General features: G+C 44.1%; 1 protein-coding gene across 7 annotated transcripts in view; it reads left to right on the top strand.

Moving 5' to 3' along the window:
* ATP11C (ATPase phospholipid transporting 11C (ATP11C blood group)) overlaps positions 1-15,594 on the top strand; it is a 57,958-nt gene that overhangs the window by 19,592 nt on the left and 22,772 nt on the right. For all 7 annotated transcript variants that reach the window (XR_012634388.1, XM_074915558.1, XM_074915563.1 and 4 more), the window contains exons 3-14: positions 907-996; positions 5,008-5,088; positions 6,091-6,198; positions 6,811-6,939; positions 9,368-9,471; positions 10,149-10,199; positions 11,037-11,101; positions 11,694-11,775; positions 12,133-12,283; positions 13,098-13,295; positions 14,205-14,366; positions 14,561-14,718. Coding sequence is in view for 6 of the 7 variants with exons in the window: in XM_074915558.1 (XP_074771659.1) it covers positions 907-996; positions 5,008-5,088; positions 6,091-6,198; positions 6,811-6,939; positions 9,368-9,471; positions 10,149-10,199; positions 11,037-11,101; positions 11,694-11,775; positions 12,133-12,283; positions 13,098-13,295; positions 14,205-14,366; positions 14,561-14,718 (1,379 nt within the window). In the remaining variant the exon portion in view is untranslated. The remainder of the gene's footprint in view (positions 1-906; positions 997-5,007; positions 5,089-6,090; positions 6,199-6,810; positions 6,940-9,367; positions 9,472-10,148; positions 10,200-11,036; positions 11,102-11,693; positions 11,776-12,132; positions 12,284-13,097; positions 13,296-14,204; positions 14,367-14,560; positions 14,719-15,594) is intronic.

The raw sequence follows: 15,594 nt of genomic DNA, 5'->3' as shown, positions 1-15,594 counted from the left end.
GCATTCCCACTGACATTTCCTGGGCATACAAGAGTGTCCTTCAGAGAGGACACCTTCCTCTGTTTTGGTTCCCTCTCTGACAAATGGATCGTTTTAACACAATTTTAATTCATCCCTAATTTATTCTTGAATGTTGTGTCCTTGCTCTTTTCTTCCATTTATAGTTGCTAGGCATGGAGTCTTCTTAGCTGACCAGTTTCTTTTTATAGTTAAGTGGACATTGGCTGCTTATTATTCTTTGTTTATTCCAGGCAGACTGAAAGATCAGATATTAGACCCATTATTTTCCATGTTGTTCTTAAATTCCATGTTTTCCAAAGCAAATGATTCAGCAGCCTTCTTAAAATGATAATGAAGCAAAGCCTAATAGCAAATTTGTATGGACAACATGGCTTTTTTTTAACAGAAGAGCGATTCTAAGATTTTTTTTTGGAATTTGGGGGGGGGGAAGAATCTCTGCACTGTGCATTACCTCTTCATAAAATCATATCTTTCCAAATGCCTGTCCAGAAGTAGTTTTCTGAGGCAGATCCATTTTTTATCTTCTTTTACCCTTCACCATCTCCCAACTGTGTGATTTGGGTTATTTTGACAAAAGATAAATAGTTGCCTACTTTAAAGCAAAAAACCCACGTAACCATGACATACTTCCAAGAAGAGAGCTGGAGCTGAAGCAGGAGCTTGGGGGCATCTTGGCATCCAGCTGCCTCGTGCTTCCAGTTTTAAAGCAGTGACCTGGACCCTTACCTGGAGCAGCCAGGACTGCTCAGACAGCTCACTGCAGTGCTCTTCACTGTGTTTAAGGCAAAACTCCTTTCCTATTTTGTGCAGGTACTTCCCATTCCATAGCAAAAGTCCCCAGTAAGCCCTATGTCTCTGTTTGTGAGCCCCTCTCTCTCCCCACAGTACACCCTTTGGAACTTCCTCCCGAAGAACCTATTTGAGCAGTTTAGAAGAATTGCCAACTTCTACTTCCTCATCATCTTCCTCGTGCAGGTAAGAGCTTTGATGGCAAGTGTGGGTTGTATTTACATACTGATGGTAAGCTCAGCTTGAACAAGAATTGAGGATCAAAACTGACTCTGGTGTTTATAAGTGCTTGGTTGGTTTTTTTAACTGGAAGTTGTTACAATTCTGGCACACTGTCCAAGGCTTAATACAAATTAAAATATTTAGATCTGCCTGAGATGATGTTTTACTGACCGCTGAAACAATTAAAAAGCCATCTTAAACCTTTAACCCTTAAGATCAGTCAACTGGTGAAAATACATTTGATGCTAGTATTTTGTCATCTTTATTACTTCTGCTGCATAACTGTATTTTCTCTGTATGGTATTTGTGTATCTTAGTTATAGTGAGTTTCAAGTCAAGCAGGAGAGATAGGCTGTACTCAGTAAAACTCAGAAGATGCATAGGATGAGCTCTGGGAACGTGAAGCTTCAGGTAGCTGCTCTACACAGAATAGCAAATTTTATTCACGAACAAACTTCTGCTCTGCTTTGTGGCTTTGGTTAAGGGCTAAATCCTGAGTGAGCCTGAATACTCATGTTCTGTTCTGTCAACCAAGAAAACAGGCTGTCAAAATATATTGGGCAAAGGGAATTTGGGGCAACCACTGCAGTGCATTTACTCATCTTTTAAATCCTGTAACTCAGGCCTGGGGTTCTGCAGACAACCTGCTCTAGGGCAGAAAATAGGCATCAAAAACTACCCCAGCATATTAAATGGCACCATGTAGCTGCTGCAATCAACCTGCTGTTAGGTGGCTTCTCAGGGTTTTTGTGGTTCAGGTCTGGGGTATCACCCTCTTCTAGGTCACATGTTTAAAAGATGAACGTCTAAAATGCTTTGTCCTTACAGTAAAGAGTTATGGCTTATAGTAATGTTGGTGGCTGCTGCAGAAACGGGATCCCAAGATCACGGCTGAGGATGGCTCCTCCTGGCAGTGTTACATGAAAGGCCAATTTACCCCGGCATCAGCTGGCTTGCCTCCATCTCTGGATTTCGCTGGCATTGCTCCATTTTGTCAGATTGAATTTGTAATTTGCCTTGAACTGAAGGGATGCCCTAGTGTCGGGATGTCCTTTTTGTGTAGTTGGCCGTTTAGTGACACGGTGTATTACATTTTATCTATTGACCCTCTGGCCATGAAGAACATGGGATGTTCTTGATTATACTTAGAAAACCAGTTGCAGTTTAGCTGCTTACCCATTTTAGGCACAGGCATATGCAGATGAGAGAAGAACCTGGTTATTCCTCCTTTTTTTTTTATTCTGTGAGCACCTCTAAAATAAGGAAGCAATGCTCGTGCTCTATTAGAGAAAAAACAAACCCAACCAAACAAAAACCAGCCTGTCAGCACTAATACACTTGTTGCTGTATAGAGTAACTGACTGCCCCTGGGTGCTTGTTGTTCTGGAGATGTCATTTGCCTTAAAGAACACTCAGGGCCACTCCATTTATCAAGGTATAACCCTTGGTATTTTAAATGTCATCTATTCTTTAAATGTTGGTGCTTTTACTTAAATTATTTTAAATTAATAGAATTGCCCTATGTGCTGCATTAGGAGCGAAGTATCACAGTTCTTGGGGCATCTGCTCTACCTGCTACTGAAACCCTTTATCAAATGTCTGTTACTCTGTGACTGCAAATTCAGCTCTTGTTTTAGAGAGAGAAAGTACATGCATTAAACATAAAACACCTGTTAGTGCACTAAGAGGGGTACAAATTGCTGTTTCTTCTGTTCATCTTTTGCAACACTCAAAGGAAACTGCAAGTAGGCTCCCAGTGGAAATGGCTGGCCTCTGGAGTAAGTGTAGTCAAGTGTTTGTAGTCAGATCAAGCTGGTGGCAGTAAGCTAATTTAGGAGGTGCCAGGAATGAAAAATGTCCCTTTTGATTGATGGACATGACTTCTGGATTGTGGAGATGACTTCTTCAGTCTCCCAAACAATGAGTTAGGAAGAAAGCTATGAAGTAACAAGAGGATTTTGTCACTTGTAAGTGGATCTAAATTAAGCTGTTGAAGTCCTTAAACAGCTCAAAAATAGCTTCAAAGGAGTCTGCCTTTGATGTTCTGGCTTACTGCTCATGTGTCCCTTGGCTTTCCACCAGCCACGAAGGGGAAGAGCAGTATCCAGCCGTGGAATGTGCAGGGAGTGCAGTCTCCAGATACATAAATGAGTTGTTTCAGGGACTTCATCTAATATTTGTTTTCATACATCTATAATACAGTATTTGTGTGCACAGAAATCATATCATTTGTTTAAACAAATACATAAAACTGCATCTTGTCCAGCACAGAAAACTCCCACTGGGCAACCGGAGGTCCTTTTCCTTCTCAGCTAAAAGCCAAAGTTCCTCTTGTATTCCTAAGATCTGTCGAATTTTTGCAAGATATCTCGGCTGACGGGCCTAAACTTCAATGATGCCACCCCAGCGAGTGGCCATCGCGTGTGCTGTGTGCAGTGTGTCTCTGTGGCACTTGGCACCATCTTTGCTTGACGCTGTTCCTCCAAAGTCTGGTTTCTACCAGACTTTCTGTTTGTAAGCATTTTACACCCGTTTGAATGAGCTAGGGCTTTGTATTCCTGGAAATATTTATTGTGTTTATCTTGTTTTACCCTCATGCTACTTAACTCATACACCACTTATATGCTGCAAGAAGCAGCCAGGTGTTTTCCACTTCAATATTTTCTGGCTCTTCTCTCTTTGGGTCTAACAGTGCATGGTAAAATTGCAGTGTACAGCATTTCATAGTTTAAAACTTCCACGTAGCTTCCTCCCAGCTGATAAGAGCAGTCCTGTCCTTAACACAGCATTTTATGGGCAGCCTAAAACAACAAATATACAGAGGCTGCTGTTTGTGAGTGTGCCAGGGAAGCGCAAACAAGCGGAGGGAGACAAAGTCTTTTTGTGGGGGACACAAAGCCTTTCTGCTGAGCTTCCCTGTCCCTTTCGTCACAGCCCTCACCATCTGCCTCATGCTCCTGTCCTCTCTGGGCACAGCAGGAAAAATGGCCAATTTTATGTGCCCTGGTTTGGAAGATGGGGCAAGGGCATAGCTTGTCCTCCTTTTACATTATTTGCTCCCAGTTATGAACCTGTTTCGTCATTCTTACGCTTCGGGCCAAGTCATGATACAGTCGGAAGAAACAGCGGTTTCCCACAGCCTGAAGGTTTAATTAACAATAAAGGGCCTTGGTCTTTGCTGCAGTGCTGGCTCGAGTGCAGCACCAAGCTCAGGAAGGATACAGCTATCCACCCCAAGGCCCTCATGCAGTTGCTGTGCTTAAATTGTTCTCAGAATTCCAAATCTGAGAGCTTAAAGTGTAGATCTGTTTTAAATAAATATTCATGTTCTGTTCTGCACTGTATTTCATAGGTAATTTCAGCTGATGCATGTTATTTTTAATCTCTGAGTGTCAGTGGTTCAAAACAAAAGGTACTGTCCTCCTCATAACCAGCCATGATTTAAGGTTCAGATGTGCCCTGTCTTTGCTGTCGAAGAGGAGAAATGGTCCTCCTGTGGCTCAGTGAGAAATGAGGGTCTTTTTTACTTCACGCATTGCTGCTGCCTCTGCCCTATCCTCTTCCCCTGCCTTGGTCCTCTCCAGCACACCCCGTGGTGGGACAAAGTTTGCTAGCATCTGCTCTTTTATGTTTCCAGTCACCAGCAGCCCATTCATCCAGGCTTTTGTTTCCCACTAGAGCAAGGTCAAATTTAGCTTTTAAGCTACTTCTGATAGGGTTTTTCCTACCTAAGAACACCTCATGGCCTTCTGGAGGGAGGTGGGGTATTCTTCTCGAGATGGAAGAGAGTATTCCTGGGGATGCCGGTGCTGGTCCTTTTCATGTGCCTCTTCCTTCTGTCCCTCCTCTGCTGGGCTGTGACTTACCCCCAGTGGGATGACCACCCTTTCTCCTCCCCCATTACCAAAGTTTTTTTCTTCTGCTGCCTGAAAACCAGTTGTCAGCAGTACATTTTTTTTTTTTTCCTTTCTGCAGGTGATAGTGGACACCCCGACCAGCCCAGTGACCAGCGGCCTCCCACTCTTCTTTGTCATCACTGTCACAGCTATCAAACAGGTACAGGTGTCACTGTGGGGAGAGGAAGATGCTCTTTGGGATGTGTGGTGGAGAAAATAAGCGTGTATTTGAATAGACTCATAAATCACCAAAATGGGTTTCTGGGTTTGGTGAGCCCTTCTGTAAGTTCACACATATATTGGTGGTTTTTGAGAGGCTGCATGTTGAATGTGGTTATTGTCATCTCTCTTGTTTTGGCAATGTAGAACATCTCTATATGTACTGTTGTAAGCGAGCTGTGAGGGTCAGTAAAGGTTACCACTGTAGTTCTAGCTTTACTTGAATTTTTCTTCTCTTTTTAGAAATGTTCTCCGAGTCTTTGCAGGATGTAGGGATGTGCTCCAAATATAGCCCGCGCTCTGCTCCCTTGTTGGTAAATGGAAAGGACAGGTTCTGTTCAACCACTCAGCTAGTCCCAAAAATATGTAGTCCTCATCTTCTTGTGATGTTAAAAGCCCTTTTTCCTCCTGTCATACGCACATGTGCCATTTAAAGTTTCCTCTACAGAAGGAGTGAATAATAGAAGTTTCTTCTGCAGGGGCCAGAAAGGGAGAGCTAGAGTAAAATCCATCTGCTTCAAAACTGAATGTTTTCTTCTTTCAGTGAAGTCTGAAGAGGAAGAGTTTCATCCCGCGTTACCATAGGAAAGAGTTTCAGGGTGCTAAGTGTATTATTCATATTATCAGCCTGTTCTTGCCAACACTGAGAATAATAGAAACATGTTACAGTAGTTTAGCTGCCTGTTGCATGCACTGCATATAGATTATTTTTGTGTCTTATTTTAATCTGTTCTGAATCTGTCAAATATGCATATGAAGTTTTTAAAATAAATTTATTCAGTCTGAGCTACTCTGATGTTTTGTCAGGCATGAAGGAGGTCTGAGGACTTCTTGATTTATTTATTTTTTTAAATCTCTCCCTCTCTTTCCGTCCCCACTCATCCTCTTTAATTAGTTTACTTGCTTTGTTACAAGTTTGTGTTGCCTGTATTTGTGTGCCTAGGGATACGAGGACTGGCTGAGGCACAGAGCTGACAATGAAGTGAACAAAAGCAATGTCTTCATTGTTGAAAATGCAAAGCAAGTGCAGAAGGAGAGTGAAAAAATCAAGGTAACTGTTAACAGAGCTCACGTGTGGTTATCACCGAAGCCAAGGGGTACACGAGGGTGTGTGTAGGGAGATGAGGGCAGGGGAGGAGGGATGTGCTGCAGTTGGAGCTGGCCCAGCATGCTCACTTTCAGACAAAGTGCTCCAAGAGCTGTTCCTGGTTAAGGAGTGAAGTTGCCTTTGTTCAATTGCTTTTGAAAAGCTGTCTCACAAAAGCTGTGCTGGGGCTGACAAGGGACAGATCTGTCAGCATTTTGCACTTCTTCAGAACAGGCAGTCCTCTTCTATTTCCAACCCTCCCAAGGACAACCAGGGAAGTACACTTTGCTTTGATGTTAATTTATCACACCGCACTTCAGACAAGTACTCTGTCTTGCTCCATCAAGATTTAGCAGAGAAATAAATACTAACTGTGCCATGTGGGTGCTGTGAGTTGGTGCTGGGCTGGATTGGCTCATCGGGCTGTGGAGTGATGCTCGGGGACCTGTGCACCCCTTGAGCCCTGATTTCTCTTTTAGCCAAGGTGATTTCATCTAGACTTTGAGAGAAGCTGAATCGGTAGCTGTCCAGTAACAACCAAGAGGGCTTTTCATGTCAACACTTCCTTTCTTCCAGGTTGGAGACATAGTAGAAGTGAAAGCAGATGAGACCTTCCCCTGTGACTTGATATTTTTGGCCTCGAGCAGCGTTGACGGGACCTGTTATGTCACCACAGCAAGTCTCGATGGCGAGTCCAATTTCAAGGTGACGGGGATGGATGGGGTGGCCTTCGGGAGCTGGTGCTCGGGGGTACTCGGGTGCCTGGAGCTGCCACTGAAGTCAGTGCTTGCATGGCAGGGCGTGTGATTAACTGGAGGATGCTCCTGCAGAGCCCATCCCCGTGGCTGTATTTACAGCTCTGCCCTCTGTTCACTCCCAGTGCATCAGCACTGTAGTCCCCTGGGGATTGTTTGTTCTCTGTTTTGTCTCCAACAGCCATTTCTGTTGGCACTGGCCCAAACTAAAAATTGATCTTCATCAACACAGCTTCGCTGCCTTATTGCCCATCGTGGAGAGTGTGTTAGTGCTTCCCTGCTCCAGCTGCATGTGGTGTGTCAGTAAAGCAGCGCCTGCAGCTGCTTCAGTGCCTTTTCCACTACCTGCCAATGTGCCTGTTATTTAACTGAGCTTTTCCAGTGAGATCTGGGACTTTTTGAGGCAGTATGTCTAGATTAATTTGGGGAATTTTTCACCAGCATGAAAAACCCCCACATTTTCTTTTTTTTTTTTTTCTCTCCCTTTCCCTGAATCAAGCAGTGAAATTTAATACTAGTCTTGTTCAGGATGAATATCTTTTTCAGTTTATTTTCTTTCTTTATTCATCCCCCTCCTCTCTAATCTAAGGAAAGAAGCAGCAGTAACAGCAAAAAACTTACATCAGAAGACATGAACATTTGGTTGCGCTTGTGTTTGATAAATATTTATGCAGATACTAGCAACTGCAGTAGTAAGACTGGAAGATCGTTTAAAATTACATGAGTCATTCCAGCACACTCTGAAGTCAGTGGGAATGCCATTGTTGATCTGATAGGTATTGTATGGGGTATGGGTGGCTGTTAATATGTACTGGAAATCTTGTGTAGAAGCTGATACAGTGCTGGTGTACCACACTGGTTCCACTGGTGGAGTGGAGCTTTGAAGTGGCTTGAGGCTAAAAATAGATAACCATGTTAAAAAGGCAATTGCTTATTCGTGTCAGGTGTATTATATGCATGAGTTCACCCAACTTCTGCAGAGTCTTGGCTCTTACTAACTCTTGAGCCTGCAAGTGCAATGCTGAATTTCTATATCAAGCACTGTGGTGTTTTTCCCTTGGTTTGTGGATTCCTGTAGGTGACTAGAAGCTGTCTCCTGTTTCTTGACAAGATAAAGATGAGTTTGAAGGGAAAGAGAGAGTAGAAAAGCCAAGTGCTGTTTGGGGAAATAGGTCTGGCATTAGGAACCAGGGTTTGCTGCAGAAGGAGGGTGAGGGAAGGGTATACACAAAACCTCACTGCACTGATATCTGCTGCCTACCTGGTGGGGATTTTTCTGGTATTTGGGGCATGTCAGGTCGAGGTATGGGAAAGATGTCTGGTTAAGTGAAACCGGAGCAGAACTGTAAAAGGGATTTTGTCAGGACTCTGTCTTTGAAGCACAAATCTTCGGTCATACGTTATCTGAAGGAACATGTATTTTCTAAATAAGCTAAGGGACCAAGGATGTAAAGATCATGGAATTGATTAGGAGGCAGCTTTGAAGTATCGCTCAGTAATTGCATGGTGTCCATGGTGACAGGAGCAGCACAAGGGTTGGGTTTGGTACTGGGCACTGCAGGAACGATTTTGAGTTGTGTTTCACAAAGGCTGTGATTTATACTAGAGATGCGTGTGTGTCTGTGCATCTGCTTTCAAGATGAAAAGCCAGGCAGGTTACCAAAACGGCATGAAGGTGGGTATTTATATAATGTCATGACTACAGCATGTGTAACGTAACAGTTCCTCCCGGGATGCACAAGGAGGAGAACGCAAATATAAGGAGTGGAGGGGAGGAAGCTTTTTAATGAATTTGTTTATGAAGATGGATTAAGGCAGCCTGCCGTGCAGCCCGCCGTGACTTGGAACTTTGAGTAGCTCCTATAAATAGAGCCTGGAAGGCAGTGAGCGGATCCTTCGTGGGCTTTCCAGTTAATTGTGAGAGATGAACCTTTGCAGCAGCAGCTGCTAAAAATAGCTTGGAGTCTGCCAGTGCTCTGGCTGATCCCTGGGCGCTGGAGCTGGTGTCTGATTACCTTCAGGAGTGGGCAGGCGGGTGGTCCCTGGGAGCCCCTTCACCCTGGGGGTACTTGCAGCCTCCCCACCCCAGCTGGGGCAGCAGCAAGTCTCCAGGGAGAAAACAAAAGATACTCTGCTTTTGGTGAATGCCTTACTGAAGAGATACCCAACGACTCCTTCCTGCTATGGCTTCTCTTAAGCTTATTGACTTAGTTCATTAGCTGAGAGATGCTTCGGCTGTTTTGTGGGAGCGGGACAAGGGCTCGGGTGACCTGCCAGGGCTGATGAGCCTTTGCGTGGTGGTATTTTAAGTAACAGGGTGAAACGTGGGTGGTGTTGCTGGGGGCTCGTGGTGACGCTGCCTGTGTTTCTCTGCCCAGACTCACTACGCCGTGCGGGATACCACCGTGCTCTGTACAGACGAAGCCATCGACGCCCTCACTGCCACCATCGAGTGCGAACAGCCACAGCCCGACCTCTACAAGTGAGTCTGCTCCTCCTGCCTATCCTGCCTTGTCGCTGCCTGCTGTCTTCTCCCTACACACACCTGAGCACCCTTGGTTAGGGGATCTTATAAGTTACATCTCAGCAAAGCAAAGGGCGTTTTCTTTTCATCAGAGATGTTTCCTGAGGCAGTGATAAGCTGATGGGCTGCTTCCGTACGAGGATGGCAAAGTTGACACCACGTTTCTTCAGGGCTTGGTTTATTTGAAGCAAAACCTCCCTGGTACAACACTTGTCATGGTGTAATGAGCTATTTTTTATCAGCTCAGTTGTAGTAATGGTCCATATTCCTACTTTTAGGCCACTCTACCTCCCAAGTAAAATGCATTGGGCTGAATAACTTCCAGGAATAAGTGGTCTTTGTGGTTGAATCCCTTGAAGGAGGTTTGCTGGGTTTGTTGCACGCTGTAGTTGGGATGTGCTGGGGTGTGTAGGCATGGTCAGATACTGCTGCTCCACTGATGGGTGGCAACTGGGGACACCCTGGCAATGGGGGTGTGTGGCTTCTTCTTGTCTCGAGCACAGCCACCCCTCTGAAGCATTAAACTCTCAAATGCACTCGTTTGCATATTTGCTTCCATCTCCTGTCAGTGACTTTAGTTTGTGTTGGTCTCTATAATGTATTTGTAATACACATTTCTCATATTTTTACTGCAGATTTGTTGGAAGAATTATCATCTATGGAAGTAACCAAGAGCCTGTAGCCAGGTTGGTTTTGCAGCTATCTTGCTGGTCCTCCTCGAAGAGGTTGGACATCTACATCAGATTTCAAGGATCAGAACTTGTGCTGCTGTTGTTAGGGATGTCATCGTCCTTAACATTTCATTGTCACATTAACCTCACCACTTACTCCTTTCTGCCATCCTGTGAATTGTTTGAGCCCCTCTTGGGGAAGCAATGCAGCACCACCTAGTAGTGTCCTCCTGTGCTGATGGGAAACAAATTTACCAGGCAATTGCAAAATATTGTTATTCAAAGGAAAGCATAAACTTCAACATCAATCAGTGTTTCAAGGGAAGAAATAAACAACATTTATAAGTCATCAAAAACAGACAGCTGTCACTGGAGTGGTGCTGGCTGTATTTCATGCTCTGGTGGATCTACCTGGACCCTAGAAGCAATGGAGGGTCATGGGTGCGGTTTTCAAAGAGAAATACAAACACAGATGGGAGCAAAATGAGTCATTGGCTTTGGTGTCATTGATCAGCTGCTGGAATGGACAGGTATTTTATGCTTTTAAAATCAGGGGGTTTTATATAAGTACTAGAACATACTAACATTTTGCATTTATTCCTGAAAAGCCTTACTGGTAATCCCCCATTAAGTCTGGAACTTTGAGCACCAAGAGTAGTCTAAGATGACATGGAAATTTTAGTATGTAAAGAAAAAAAAACAAACTCAGGCAATGTCCAGTTTAACATGCAAATCAAGTAATTGAATCTAAAGAGCATCTGTTTAGCTTTATAATCTATCGCTAGGTCTAAATTATAAAGCAGTTTGAATGTTCTTTGAGTAACATAATGTTATAACTTCTTTTCCATTTAGGTCTTTGGGTCCTGAAAACCTGTTGCTGAAAGGTGCTACGCTCAAAAATACCAAGAAGATTTATGGTGAACAATTATTATTATTGTTTATTTAAATAGTTTTGATAAATGATGACAAATGTAGATGTTCATCACTAAATATGGAGAAGGAAAATACTTCTCCACAGCCTGTCTGCCTGGGCTCTACAGTTACATTTGGTATGCGAGCTGTTTGCAAAGTTGACAGGGTGAAATTAGGAGTTACTGGTTGTATCTTTAGTGCTGCTGAGCTGGGCAGGTTGTGTTAATACACCTGAGCAAGCTTTTCTTTTGCCTAAAATACAAAGAACAGGGAGTTGTTCCCAAATCCTTTGCTGAAAACCTGTGCTAGAATCACAGTCCCAGACACTAGTGATTGAGGGTGATGCTGTTATGGAAGACTGATCTTATTTCTGACTGTATGTGATCCATAGGCCCCTGTTTGGTGCTCTGAGGTATATGCAGTTATGTTACTTAGCAGCCTTGGATGTTTCTGTAGTCGGACTGTCCTTGAGTAATGCCTCTTTCTTTAACTGGGATTCGAGTTTCATGTAAACACCGATGCCCCTTATGGCTAAGTGCAAGCTGGGTCCCTCTGGGGCTGCGAGTCCCTTATGAGCCCTGCTTTAATACCCTGTAGGAGTTGCAGTCTATACTGGAATGGAAACGAAAATGGCTTTGAACTACCAAGGGAAATCTCAGAAACGGTCTGCTGTAGAAAAGTGAGTATTTATAGTCGGCAGAAAATCGGTAAAAGCTGTGGGGTTTTTTTCTTGCGGATTACTTGTACAGAAATAATCCCCTAATCTGCTGCCTTTTGTTTCAGATGCTCTCTGTTTGCATAGAAAATATGTGTATTTGATTAAGCATATCTTACAAGAAGCTCCATCATTTAGTAGGTTTATTTAAAAACAAAATTAAGAAATGTTAAAATATATGAACTGACTGTGAATATCAGCACTGTCAAAAGCACTTGTTCTGTAATACCCTTAAAAGTAAGGAAGTCTTGTTCCTGCTTACTTGCATCACTTTCTAGATAAAAATAGCTGCAAAGTTTAAAAAATTAACCTATCTTTCAGATCTATCAACGCTTTCTTGATAGTGTATTTGTGCATCCTATTGAGCAAGGCTACTGTGTGCACAACTCTGAAATATGTCTGGCAGAGCAATCCATTTAATGATGAGCCTTGGTACAATGAAAAGACTAAAAAAGAGAGAGACACATTCAAGGTAAGTGGATTTGTATTTCAGCACCTCCTCCACTTTTATTTATTCTGACAGTTTTATTTAATCTGATAGTGTCTGCTGCCAGCCCTGTGAGCCCTGTTTGCTTGCTGGAAGTGCTGTGATTTCCTTCGGTCTCTCCTGCTGTTTGCATTTCTCTCCTGCCTCTCTCATGCTTGTGCACTGCAGTGCTTATCTGGAGTGGGGCAAAGCATAAATAACTATATATTATAGAAATGCAGCAGACAATTTAACCTGGATCCTTATCTGAATTTAAGCTATCTTTCAGCTTTGAGTGGGTAAGCTTAAATTGAGGCCACGTCAACCAACTTCTTAAACTTGCTGAGATGTAGGCAGTCAAGCCTGAAAGAGTGAGTGCAAGTGTGTAGAAATGGATTGTGTGATGGATTATTGAGTAGGACTTACAGGGACATCACTGCATCAGTTCTACCATCGCTACCATAGCTTGACTGGTCTCAAGCCACTCACTCCTTGTTTCTAGTTACTTGAGATCAGAATGAGGCTGTAGCAGTATACTCTTAAGAGGAGTATACTTGAATAAAACATCATTTAGGTCACTGTGAAGTGGTGAGATGCATTATACCCTTGTAGATCTGCAGAAGGTGGTGAGATTTTCTGCATCAAAGGAAAATGGAGTTCGACCCTGTATCTTAGCAGTATTCATTTTCAGTTTTTTTTTTTTTCTGTTCTATTTAACCTTAGAAGAAAAGCTGTCTAAAACCCCAGAGGCGTTGCTATAAACTGTGCCCAAGTTACACCTGAAGGGCCCAGACTGCATTGTCTTCTCTTTCCATTGCAGGTCTTGCGGATGTTCACGGACTTCTTGTCGTTTATGGTTCTCTTCAATTTTATTATCCCAGTCTCCATGTACGTTACAGTAGAGATGCAGAAGTTCTTGGGTTCCTTCTTCATCTCTTGGGACAAGGAAATGTATGATGAAGAAATAAAAGAGGGAGCATTGGTGAACACCTCGGACCTGAATGAAGAGCTGGGGCAGGTGAGAACATGCTGTTTGCATGTGCTTGGATGAAAATATCCTCCTTGATAGGAACCCTTGTTGTGACAGTCCCTCGTAGTCCCCTCAGGGCAGAGCTTCAGCGGGTTTGGTGGCACTTTCCATTTAATATGATTCTACTCGCTGTGCGAAACGGATAAGGTTATAAATAGTGCATGAAAGAGCAGGAATTGGGTCATGCCAATTGTTTCCATATTGGGGAATATCAGACGCAGCACTCTGCAAGTCAGGGTGGTTTGCTTTCACTGCTTCAATTAAAAATTAAAAATGCTCTGTCTCTTCGATGATTAATGAAAATGTCTGCTCAGTCATCTCTCTGAGCATGCAATGCCCATGCAGCCACACTGCTGCTGGCTTTGCTGGGGCAATTAGACAGCTCAGGGTTCGCTTTCTTATCTGCGCCATGAGAGATTGAATGGAGAGTATGTGTAGTGCCTCCTGCTTTTTATTTTGCTTTAAAAAATATATGTATTTAGAGTACTAATTACCTAATTTAAATAGAGCATCAAGATGAAAAATTCCCCCCAAAGGAGGCAGCAGACCTGCAGCAGCTGCTATATAAGCACTAGGACCTATAGCAAAGGACCCAGTAAAGAGGATGAGGGGAAAACTCCAAAGAGCTTGGAAACAGATTTTAAGTTTTCAGGAACTGCTTCCTGCCACCCCTGTGATGGGCTGAAAAACAAAGGAGCTGCTCTGAGGAGCAAAGTAGAACGACACAGTGGTGTAACTCCTGTGGGGCACCTGCATCTTTTTGGGGAGCCAGGTTAGGACAGCAGCCAAGGTGACACAGATGTACTAAAATGCCCCAGCCTCTTTGCTTTCGGGGGGCTCCTTCCTCGGTGTGTGGGGCAGGGGGTGCAGTGAGGAGGCCTGTCTGCTTGCTTCTAGGTGGAATACGTCTTCACGGACAAAACTGGGACCCTGACAGAGAACAGCATGGAGTTCATCGAGTGCTGCATAGATGGGCACAAGTACAAAGACTGCATTTCAGAGGTGGATGGCTTCTCCCAGACTGATGGACCCCTAAAATATTATGGCAAAGCAGAAAAGGTAATAAAACTGTGTGTTTGACTGTTAAGGTTTTGTGGTCATCTCCTGGCTGGGTAAATACAGCAGAAGCTGGGAGGGTGTGTTGGTTTTTTTGTTTTAAAAAATGTATATAGAAAAATCACAACCAAGTGCTGCGAGATGGGCTCAGTGCACGGCATTGAGCTGGTAACAAGCCTTCCCTCACTCCTGCCTAGAGCCGTGAGGAGCTGTTCCTGCGAGCCCTCTGCCTGTGCCACACCGTTCAGATCAAGGAAGCAGACCAGGTGGACGGGCTGATAGGACATCCAGAACGTAAAGACACCTATATCTCCTCTTCCCCAGATGAAATTGCTTTGGTGAAAGGCGCAGAAAAGTAAGAATATGAAGATGTTGGGTTTTTAATTTCCTCTCTTTGGTGGGAGGGAGGTGGGGGTTGTCTGAAGGTCATAGACCCCTGTCCCTGGTCAAGGCTGCAGCTCTCTGGGATGCACATTGTGATACCAATGCTGGGCCTGACCTGCAGCCCTGTGAAGCCACGCAAGCCTGTGTGTTTAAATGAGCTCTCTCTAGAAGGGGTGCCCTGCAGAGGGTCTTCTCAGCTTCTTGGGATGCTGTGGTTTGCATTTGCTGCTGAGAGCAGTCCTAAGGTGCTGCAGTGCCTGGCTGGGGCAGGGGCTTTTTTGCTGGAGTCCCCATGGCCAAGTGTTTTAATCCCCAAGAAATGGAGACCGGTTACCATGTGCATATTGCAGCCAAATTGCTTCTTTGGTATGCAGTGGCAGAATGATAGGATGGGTTACTTTTATCAAATCCACATTTGAACCCTGCTGAATATGCTTAAGGCCAGGTTGGATGGAACTTTGAGCAGCCTGATCTCGTGGAAGGTGTCCCTCCCCATGGCAGGGGGGTTGGGACTAGGGAATCTTTAAGATCTCCTCCAACCCAAACTATTCTATGATTCTATGCTAATGCCAGCCCCTAGGTCTTAGGCAGAGGCTGTTGCAGCTGTATATACTTGCCTGTGGCTTGTAAATCTGGCAGAGACCCAGGGGACCACATCCAGAGGCGCTCAGCATCTGTGTGCTGTGGTGCCCAGCTCCTTGGGTCAGGGAAGCAGTGCTAGAACATCATAAGAGGCTCTGTGTGGAGCAAGTAAACATCCAGCCAAGCTTTTTAGCTTGGGCTCACTAACTTCTTTGCTCTTCTCTGCAGTACAGAAGGTGAAACAAGAACGTTGTTAATATATAAT

The sequence above is a fragment of the Athene noctua genome, chromosome 11 (genome assembly GCF_965140245.1).
Source record: "Athene noctua chromosome 11, bAthNoc1.hap1.1, whole genome shotgun sequence".
Lineage (NCBI taxonomy): Eukaryota > Metazoa > Chordata > Aves > Strigiformes > Strigidae > Athene > Athene noctua.
This window is presented reverse-complemented; position numbering and strand designations above follow the sequence as displayed.